The 11,383-nt window shown below is 40.7% G+C and overlaps 1 protein-coding gene across 1 annotated transcript in view; it reads left to right on the plus strand.

The window, feature by feature from the left end:
• Window positions 1–10,899, plus strand: part of LOC103520638 (protein spinster) — a gene marked incomplete at its 3' end in the record, with an annotated part of 14,985 nt that extends 4,086 nt beyond the window's left edge. The window contains 5 exon segments of the mRNA XM_026831673.1: window positions 3,761–3,912; window positions 4,591–4,673; window positions 4,825–4,945; window positions 9,923–10,057; window positions 10,683–10,899. Coding sequence (XP_026687474.1) covers window positions 3,761–3,912; window positions 4,591–4,673; window positions 4,825–4,945; window positions 9,923–10,057; window positions 10,683–10,899 — 708 coding nt within the window.
• Between the last annotated feature and the right edge of the window lie 484 nt (window positions 10,900–11,383).

Below are 11,383 nucleotides of genomic sequence, written 5' to 3' on the forward strand. Positions count from 1 at the left end.
TTATTGTACATAATAATTATTGTTATTATGTATAAGCATATCTACCTGTTTATTTATTTTTTTATTTTTATTTTTATTTTTAAGAAATCTGTTATTTTGGTTTGCTTTGTAGCAATAACTTGGACCATAGGCCACAATTTCTAAAATATGAAAGGATTTCTATAATGTATCAAGAGAAAAACATAAGAGGAGGGAGAGCGCAGAGATTAACAAGTTTAAACTGGAAATTTCGAATTATCGAGTGTTTTTGGTAGACAAACTTCGAATTATAGAGTGTTTTTTTTCTTGGTCCAATTCTTTTTACTTCGATTTATCGAGCGTACCAAAATGCATTGATTTTTTTCGAAATATCGAGAGTTTTTCAAGGGACCGGACAGTTGCTTCGATTTATCGAGAGTTTCGAATTATCGAAGGTTTGAATTATCGAGAGTCGACTGTATTCGTTTTCGTACTACAGTGGAACCTGTATACGAGATATAGGCATAATTAGTGAAAGAGGTGGAATGCTACACATAATTAATATTGAAAGTTTTTTTATGAACTATATGTAGGATTGTAACAATAATAATAATTATTATTATTATTTCTTTTTCAATATTTATCCTTTAAATCACCACATCACCAAGTCATGGTGGCTTGCTTGTAAAGGTCTCTGTTTCCTAATCCAAGGGTCTCGGGTTCAATCCCCAGCTATGTCCAACTGATGAGTCCAAATAAGGACGAAACACGTGTCTTGGGCTGCTTAGTGATTTGGTCTGGTTACATAATTAAATTAAAACAGATGGTCTGGTTACATAATTAAATTAAAACAGATAAACAGACTAGCAAGTTAAGCCGTATTTTCTTATTCCTCTTTGCGGTAGGTACTTTCGCCAATTTTCAGCTTCAACACCCTGGCTGCCAAAGCATATGCCCGGGTGTTTACCCACGGAAACCCATTTATTAATTTTATTATTCCTCTTTGTGGTAGGTACTTTCGCCAATTTTCATCTTCAACACCCTGGCTGCCAAAGCATTTGCCCGGGTGTTTACCCACGGAAACCCATTTCTTAAAACATCTGCCTTAAATTGAGAGACAGACTCTTTAATTCTTGGATTTTTTTCATAAAAAAAAGCAAATTTCCACTCAGAGTTCCTCTTTTAGTTAATAATAATAATAATAATAATAATAATAATAATAATAATAATAATAATAATAATAATAATAATAATCATTGAAAATAGACAAGTGGCCCGTGACAGTAAGTGTGGTATAAAAATCACCTCTGTGCTGCCTCTGAGTGCACAGAGGAGCATAATATAAAATACAACCTATAGGTATACAAATCAGTAATGGAGATTGTGATTTTTTTTAATTTTTTTTAAGAGGTTTGACAGAGGGAACTGTAACTGCTATGGTCTTATCATCTCGAAAATCGAAGAGAGAAGGAAGACAGGATAGGAGAAAGCCAGCCGTTCCGAGAACGAACATTATCCCATCAGGATAAAATCCGCCGTTTTCGTACTACAGTGGAACCTGTATACGAGATATAGGCATAATTAGTGAAAGAGGTGGAATGCTACACATAATTAATATTGAAAGTTTTTTTATGAACTATATGTAGGATTGTAACAATAATAATAATTATTATTATTATTTCTTTTTCAATATTTATCCTTTAAATCACCACATCACCAAGTCATGGTGGCTTGCTTGTAAAGGTCTCTGTTTCCTAATCCAAGGGTCTCGGGTTCAATCCCCAGCTATGTCCAACTGATGAGTCCAAATAAGGACGAAACACGTGTCTTGGGCTGCCTGGTGATTTGGTCTGGTTACATAATTAAATTAAAACAGATGGTCTGGTTACATAATTAAATTAAAACAGATAAACAGACTAGCAAGTTAAGCCGTATTTTCTTATTCCTCTTTGCGGTAGGTACTTTCGCCAATTTTCAGCTTCAACACCCTGGCTGCCAAAGCATATGCCCGGGTGTTTACCCACGGAAACCAATTTATTAAAACATCAGCCTTAAATTGAGATACAGACTCTTTAATTATTGGATTTTTTTCATCCAAAAAAAGCAAATTTCCACTCGGAGTTCCTCTTTTAGATAATCATTTGAAATGGACAAGTGGCCCGTGACAGTAAGTGTGATGGTATAAAAATCACCTCTGTGCTGCCTCTGAGTGCACAGAGGGGCATAATGAAATACAACCTATACATAGGTATGTATATGAATCAGTAATGGAGATTGTGATTTAATTATATGCATAGGACTCAATCGACCCCTATCTTAATGTTAAAACCTCTCCCCTCTAAATACCTTACTTAAATTGAAGTTGATTGTTGATCAATTCAAAGAAAAACTACGTGTTGTCTAATGGAAATCAAATATCAAATCAGTGGCTTGTGATTTAATTGTATGCATAGGACTCAATCGACCCCTATCTTAATGCACCTCTCCTCTCTAGATACCTTACTTAAATTGAAGTTGATTGTTGATCAATTCAAAGAAAAACTACGTGTTGTCTAATGGAAATCAAATATCAAATCAGTGGCAATCTCCGTGGCCGAGTGGGTATCACACCAGGCTTGCACGCAGGAGGTCCGGGTTCGATTCCCGGCGGGGCCGAAGTTTTTTTCGGCTCTGTGCTTGGAGTTCGGGGGCACTCAGCCCTCGTGAGACAATTGAGTAGCTTTAATCGAGTAGCGACCAGTGGCGGTATTACCGGTGTAAAAAGGTTATTGAAATATCGAAATTGATCGCAAAGGAGGCACTTAGTGTTGTGATATCCACAAAAGTTGCGAAAAAGCTCTGCTTTACCTCAAAGAATTTGAGAATATTAAATCAGTATCGGTCTACTTATAGTTAGTTGTTGTACCAGCTTCCAGCTTGTAAAATACCGCGTCTGTCTTGTAAGCGCTAGGTCGCTGGTTCAAATCCCGCCCTGGGCGGATTTTATCCTGAACGAATAAGGCTCGTTCTCGGAACGGCTGGCTTTCTCCTATCCTGTCCTCCATCTTAGATTTCGGGACGATAATAAGTCCCTGTGCTTTTGGGCCTCGAATTTATTATAGTACATCTATTTGTTTTCTTCTTTGCTATCCTCATCCTATTACGACGAAATCTATTCTATTCTATTCTAATAGCATGCAAGATACAAAGACCTTCAACTCTTCTGACATTGCACAGGAAAACACTTATCTACCAATCTAGCCATTAGTCCACGACTATAATGCCATAATCCACTGGAAATCTACAATCCACACTTCGTTATAATTGCTTGATAACTACATGAGTGTACAAATAGAAACAGGCAAAATTTACGCAATTATTTTCATCATGTAGGACCAGGGGTTTGCAATCTGTGGGTCTAAATTTCTCAACGAACAAATAATAATCATAATAAAGGAATGGTTAAAGACACAAAACTTTGAAATAAACACTTTTTTACCAATATCGTAAATTTAAATGGTGGCATTTTACCGCTTTTTGGCGGTTTTCGGTCTAGGTTAACAATATCTTGGGAACGGTATGAGCTAGAGACTTAAAATTTGGTATGTAGTTCACAAATGTGACAAGAATGCGCCGCTTGGCGGTATTTTGACCGCTTTTGGACGGATTTTGACCGTTTTTTGGCGGTTTTTAGCTATACAGACTAAACGGTTAGAGATATGGTAAAAGTTAGGGTAAAATAATACTCAAATAAGCATCTCATTCAATAGGATAAGGAAAGTCGTGTGATGTTCACACCTGATTTTTTTTTCTATATTTCCAGCACTATCTCTTGTTTCTTCTATTCCGGTCTATGGTGGGGATAGGAGAGGCAAGCTACTCCACAATAGCTCCCACTATCATCAGTGACCTGTTCGTTAAGGATTTGAGGTCCCAAATGCTTGCCTTCTTTTACTTTGCCATTCCTATTGGAAGGTAAGTGTGGACCTACAGTTAGTTAGCCGTTAACACTTAAATCAGCGATTTCCAACGTGCGGCCCGCGGATCACATGTGGCCCGCCAGATCACTTTTGTGGCCCGCGAAGCTTTTTGTGATTTGTACAAACTTACCTAACTAGAGAATTAGGAGAGTACTGTTTGAAAAATTTCGCCTGCGGCGCTCAAAATTCGATCGGACTGCATTTCTGAAAAGTTGGGGGGGGGGCTTTCCTACAATGCTCCCCTATGTACATATGTGGCCCGTGAAGTACCTCTCAATGTAGCATATGGCCCGGATACACATGGAAGTTGGAAATCTCTGACTTGGTTACATTCCTACCTCCTACATACAACAGGTCTTTTATGTTGAATCCGCATTCTATTCCTCAATAGCCTCGAGTACATGGGTTTCTATATTTTACAGTGGGCTCGAGTACATGGGTTTCTGTATTTTACAGTGGGCTCGGGTACATTGTAGGATCTACGGCGTTCTCTGTGATGGGGGCGTGGCCATGGAGTCTAAGGGTGACCCCAGTCATTGTACGATCTACGGCATTCTCTGTGATGGGGGCGTGGCCATGGAGTCTAAGGGTGACCCCAGTGCTAGGCGCATGCCCAGTGCTACTCATTCTATTCCTCAATAGCCTCGAGTACATGGGTTTCTATATTTTACAGTGGGCTCGGGTACATTGTAGGATCTACGGCGTTCTCTGTGATGGGGGCGTGGCCATGGAGTCTAAGGGTGACCCCAGTGCTAGGCGCATGCGCAGTGCTACTCATTCCATTCTTCAATAGCCTCGAGTACATGGGTTTCTATATTTTACAGTGGGCTCGGGTACATTGTAGGATCTACGGCGTTCTCTGTGATGGGGGCGTGGCCATGGAGTCTAAGGGTGACCCCAGTGCTAGGCGCATGCGCAGTTCTGCTCATTCTATTCTTCATGGAGGACCCTGAACGAGGAGAGGCAGAGGGGAGGGTGACGGAAGAACGGACCAGCTTTGGCGAGGATATTCGGGCCCTGTGTAAAAAGTAAGTAGATTATCATTAGTATTACTTTATTTCATGAACTTTCCTTTGGTAAGTAAGGAGTAAGTAAAGGTGGAAACACACTACTACTGCCAGTAGTGTAGCTGCGCTGAACGAAATTGAATACAATATTATGGGAAAACTTTGAACCACATACACCTTTTTAACTCCCTTTGAGCGCACGTGACGATGTAGTTGCAAATGGGTAAAAATTATGAATAAATGGTCAATTCCTATGTAAAAAGTTGGGAAAAATCCAAATCTGAGGTCAAGATGTGATTGTAGTGTGCTCCTACCTTAAATTTCTTTCATGTACCTAAATTAATAATAATAATTTAGGGCTTATTAAAAAAATATCTCGATAGGTATATTTAATTTAATTTTTAATAAGTTCACAAGCCTAGTTTGGAAGGTAGGGCACTTGTCCTGTGAACACATTGTCGCGGGCTCGATTCCCGCGCAGGGCGAGCTTTTTCCGAAAATGAGAGGCAGCCAATGTTATTAGCATAATTTTAGGGCCTTTCTGCTTTGCGTGCACTCCGAAATAGCCCCGTAGAGTAAGTGTTAGCCCGGATTTCTTTAAGACATACTACGGCATAGTATACGTGCAAAACAGCATGTAGCACCATGTCGTATAGTAACATTCGGTGATGGGGATGTTAAGAACGATGTGTGAAAAATGAAAATGAGACATATGAACAGAAATAAAATGTGAAAAATAGCCTAAATGTCTGTGGCGTTCTCTTCCATTCAACCTCTGTATTACGGCATACGTGCTAAACAACATGTAGCAGCTGTTTTGTTCCTATAAGGTGAGGGGGAGTTGAGAATTAAAACTATGTGTGAAAAATGAAAATGAGAAATGTGAACAGAAATAACTACGGTGATTGCTTTGGACTAACATTTGGTTCTGGTTACAAAGTTTTACAGTGAATGCCCTTCGCACTCAACATTGGCTATTTCTTTCAGGCTGGTATATACTCCCTGTTTAACGTCCCCCAGGCCAAAGCATACAGAAAAAAGAAATCACTTTTCCAAAAAAAGGTGTGTCGTTTCATAAGCGACAAAATGTGGAATGTTCGCGTACAATTACCTGAGGTGTTATATTAGGACTAATGTGTTTTGTGTTACACATCATACAAATATAAAAATGCATTCTATCGTATCAGGAGACGAATTCGTCGAGACGAGAGACGTTTAATGTAAAGCAGGGCCGTTGAGGGGGGTGCCGAGGGGGCCCGGGCCTCCCCCCTCCCCCCCCCCCTTCTCCCCAAATGTTCTCCTTTACTGTAGACTAGACTCCGAAAATTTGGAGCATTCCCCCCTCCAGTACATGTCTGTTTGGACCCTCGCCCTCCCCCTTGACGAAATCCTGGCTGCGGCCCTGATGTAAAGTATGCCTAGGCTGACCATACGTCCCGCTTTAGAGCAATGAGCTCGGGAAAAAATCCATTGTACATTTCCAATATTGTACAATATTATGTATCAAAATATTTGAAAATAAAATGTACATAGGTATATTGACTGTGTAGTGCAGAGGCATGTTGTAACATAGGTACCTATCTAACTGATACAAATCAGGAGCTAAGCCTCACCCCCCCCCCCTTCGTCCAAAAAGGATTGCGTCCCGCTTTGGGCCAAAAAAATTATGGTCACCCTAAGTATGCCCCATGCTCGGGTGACAGCAAAACAGCCTTGCGTTTTAAACGTCGAATATATTTGACCTCTGAATTTTCAGTTTTCACCTGGGCACCGCCAGCCTAGTTAGTTTAGTTGGTAGTGCATCTGCCTTGTTAGCGCTAGGCCGCGGGTTCGATTCCCGCCCGGGGCGGATTTTATCCTGATGGGATAATGTTCGTTCTCAAAACGGCTTGTGAACAGAAATAAAAATAAGAAAAATAACCTAAATGTCTGTGGCGTTCTCTTCCATTCAACCCCTAAATTACGGCTGCATACGTGCTGGACAGCATGTCGCGGCTCTTTCGTTACTATGTTTAAGGTGATGGGGGTGTTAAGAATTAACAGAATTAAAACTATGTGTGAAAAATGAAAATGAGTAATATGAACAGAAAAAAAAAATGATGAATGAAAATACTTTTTGCGTGTGTTTGTTTTTAGAAATTCTGTTCTATGAATAAACCTTATGTAGGATGAGTATAATAGAAAGTAAAAAATCTTTGTATTTCTGTTTCCCAGGTGTGCTCACGGAGATCCGCAAGGACTTCAACATAGGGGACGATAAGGCAGGGCTGCTCCAGACCGCTTTCGTCCAAAAAAATCTTTGTACTTCTGTTTCCCAGGTGTGCTCACGGAGATCCGCAAGGACTTCACAGTTCCCTCTGTCAAACCTCTTGAAAAAAATCTTTGTATTTCTGTTTCCCAGGTGTGCTCACGGAGATCCGCAAGGATTTCAACATAGGGGACGATAAGGCAGGGCTGCTCCAGACCGCTTTCGTCCTGAGCTACATGGTGTGTGCGCCGCTATTCGGCTACCTAGGTGACCGCTACAGCCGTCGCTACATCATGGCGTTTGGCGTTTTCCTCTGGTGCATCACCACCTTCGTCGGATCCTTCATGAATGTGAGTTTTTTTGAACTTGGCGTGTTCTTAATACCATTCGAGATTATTTTTTTTTCCTCGCTGGGGGATGTTAAACAGGAAGTAGACCAGCCTGAATTTCCCTTGCTAAAGAAATAGCAAAGGTTGAGTGGGAAGGGCATCCGCTCGTAAAATTTCTGGCCAAAAACAAATGTCAGCCCAAAGCAATCACCCTAATTAGGGCTGATTGAGAGGTTGAAAAACGCAGACTTCGTCTGTACACGGGAAAAGGCGAAGAAAAAGAAGAAGTTCGATACCTGTCGGGGTCAATTTTTTTTCGGCTCTGTGCTTGGAGTTCGGGGTGCACTCAGCCTCGTGAGGTCGACGCTCGTCGATGGACGAGGCGAATCTATGCAGTCGAGGCAGTGTGCACTGTTTCAGTCATCGATCGCCGGCCGTCTGGACACAGCCTCAAGTTACATAAAATCTCGATTTTTACTTTCCTTATCCTATAGGAAGGAAAGTAGGTAATGTAATCGGGTCAAATTTTCGATGGTCAGATTTTAGTGCCAAAACACGAGCTTTTTTTCCTGGCTGGGGGATGTTAAACAGGAAGTAGACCAGCCTGAATTTCCCTTGCTAAAGAAATAGCAAAGGTTGAGTGGGAAGAGCATCCACTCGTAAAATTCGTGGCCAAAAACAAATGTCAGCCCAAAGCAATCACCCTAATTAGGGCTGATTGAGAGGTTGACGAAAAACGCAGACTAAGTCTGTACACGGGAAAAGGCGAAGAAAAAGAAGAAGTTCGATTCCTGTTGGGGTCGAAGTTTCTTCGGCTCTATGTTTGAAGTTCGGGGTGCACTCAGCCTCGTGAGGTCGACGCTCGTCGATCGACGAGGTGAATCTATGCTGTCGAGGCAGTGTGCACTGTTTCAGTCATCGATCAACGGCCGTCTGGACACAGCCTCAAGCTACATAAAATCTCGATTTTTACTTTCCTTATCCTATAGGAAGGAAAGTAGGTAATGTAATCGGATCAAATTTTCGATGGTCAGTTTTTAATGAAAAAACACGTTTTGAGGTCCCTAGAGCCTAAATCCAAAGTTTCAGCCATTGGTCCGTGTTAAGCGCGTTACCACTGGACCAACCGTGCCCCCGTAATTGTTGAAGTTGTAGAACATGCTCAAGAATTTCAAGATGAATTCATTGGTTTTACATTTTGCAATGACAAATTTATGATTCAACTTGAATGACTATATCATTACGACAATTTCATGAAAGTAAACATGACTGAGTCAGCCTAGTTAGCTTAGTTGGTAGTGCGTCTGCCTTGTAAGCGCTAGGCCGCGGGTTCGATTCCCGCCCGGGGCGGATTTTTGTCTCTGCATGTTAATTTTCTTGTCCTCATTGAAGATCAAACCTTTTTAGATTCTGCATACCCGACCTACTTGGACAAAGAACAGAGTGGAGCTACCTGCTTGTTGCTCTATGCTCTCCTCTTCACTCGGTTTTTAGCCTTAGAAGATTATTTTGATCTCATATCTATGGTTTATACCTTAGTAGGTATTATGGTGGCTGTATCCCAATAGCACTTTATTGCAGACATATGTAGGTGGAGATTCTACAATTCATTTTGAATCTGCAAACAGACATATTATGACACAGACCATACAAGTCCTTTGCTAAAAAAAAGGGGGGGGAACTTCACTCATTATGCCTACATAGTACATACATAGGTACAATTAAATCCCATTCAATTTGACTCGACCCGACGAGCCATCAGCTAATCATGATTGCGTACCTACATAGTTTGTAAGTGATCGAAATCTTCTACAAAATTTTACGAGTAGATGCCCTTCGCACTCAACCTTTGCTGATTCTTCAGGCAAGGGAAATTTCAGGCTGGTATAATAATAATAATAATAATAATAATAATCAACAAGGCTTTTATTCGTCTTCAAAGATGAGTGTTTCCTTTTTTTTCTTTAAAGATGAGTGTATTCACCGGTGCTGAGTCAACACGAGAACACAGACATATACAAAAAGCCCGCTCTAAGGCTTAGGTGTAAGGGCAACTGGCCCAAACGATGGGTGAAGCTTCTACGAAACACGAGAACACCAGAAAGTAACCCGTTGAAACTTTTGTTGACGTGGGAATCGAACCCGGAACCTCTTGCATGATGAGCAAACGCGTTGCCACTGGGCTAACCATGTCCAAACAGCCTTTATTTTGTACATTAAATGAAAATAATATATGCCATTGGATTTTTAAACACATAAATGATTTTATGCATGGTTATAGAGGAGACAGAATATTTAAAGCAATTCCGTGTGTTACCCCATATTTTTTTTTTTTTTCTTTTTTTTACAAAATTAGATTGAGTTAGAATCTGAAGCCTTGCCCCAAATTAAATGAGGATAAATTCTGTCTTGTCTCCCCAGTCCTACATTTATGTTCACTACCCTGGGTTTCACATGTGTTGCGTTCGTGACGGGGGCCCTGGCCTGGTTTGGTCCCCACTACCTAGAGCTTGGAGTCAATCTGCAGGAGGGACACGAGAATGTTAGCATGGATGAGTAAGTAATCATGCCTTTGAGCTTCTTAGCTAGTGATATAAGTTATAATTAACTTTTTTGTCGATTGAGTTTGTATTAATTACAAATGAATAAGTAATGTATCTTTTAAAAAATGAAAAAGGGAGGGTATTTTAATAATCTCGTCACAAAATGGTGTCAGGAGCTAAAAATTTTGAGGCTAGAACCTTGAGCAGTTTTTTAACTGGTACGTCGGGATCGGCGTTTTTCATCAGCCTCTCAATCAGCCCTAGGGTGATTGCTTTGGGGTGACATTTGGTTTTAGCTACAAATTTTACGAGTGGGTGCCCTTCGCACTCAACCTTTGCTATTTCTTTGGCAAGGGAAATTTCAGGCTGGTATCCTCCCTGTTTAAAGTCCCCCAGACAGACTGTAATTTCGTACACAAAAATTCCACTCTGAGGCTTAGCTAAAAGACAAACAGCTCTAAAAGCCCTAAAAAGGATGGGTGAAGCTTTTACGAATCTGTACGAAGCTGGTCTACTGCCTCTTTAAAGTCCACCAGGTCCAGCCAAAGCTGAAAATTTTCAATATTATTAAATTTCCTCTAATGTATTACCATTTCTTTCTATTTCATCATTTATTTATATTTATTTTTCTATTTCAGTATTTCGTTCAAGTTCGGTATCATCACCATGCTGTCGGGTTTGATCGGCGTGCCGCTAGGTTCTCTACTGTCGCAGCGTCTCAAACACAAGTACGAACGGGCGGACCCCCTCATCTGTGCGTTTGGTCTGATCGCATCCGCACCGCTGATATTTGCCGCACTGATATTGGCGGACCGCTCCCTAGCCTGGTGCTTCGTTTGTATGTTCCTAGGCGAGGTAAGAAACTGTTGGAATATCAATTTAACTAATCAGTTAGGTACCATTTTTGAATACTCGCGCCATGCGATTTAATCGATATTGTAAATCGATAGTTAAGTATCGATTATTAGAACTCGATATCGATTCTCTTTCTTTGTTACTCTCTGAGCTTTTTCAACTTTCCAAAAATCGCCATTGTTATTATGTGCTTTTCTGCTTTTGACTGTTTTGTCTTTTGTATAATAAAGTATAATCGTTCATCCAAATGAAGTCACACCAGATTTTTAAACAGTTTAATGAGTACAAAATCAGAGTAAGTAGAATCTGAAACCTTGTCGCAAATTAAATGACGATAAATTCTGTCTTGTCTTCCCAGTCCTACATTTATGTTCACTACCCTGGGTTTCACGTGTGTCGCGTTCGTGACGGGGGCCCTGGCCTGGTTTGGTCCCCACTACCTAGAGCTCGGAGTCAATCTGCAGGAGGGACATGAAAATGTTAG

This window comes from Diaphorina citri, unplaced genomic scaffold (genome assembly GCF_000475195.1).
Source record: "Diaphorina citri unplaced genomic scaffold, Diaci psyllid genome assembly version 1.1 scaffold3873, whole genome shotgun sequence".
Taxonomy (NCBI): Eukaryota; Metazoa; Arthropoda; class Insecta; order Hemiptera; family Psyllidae; genus Diaphorina; species Diaphorina citri.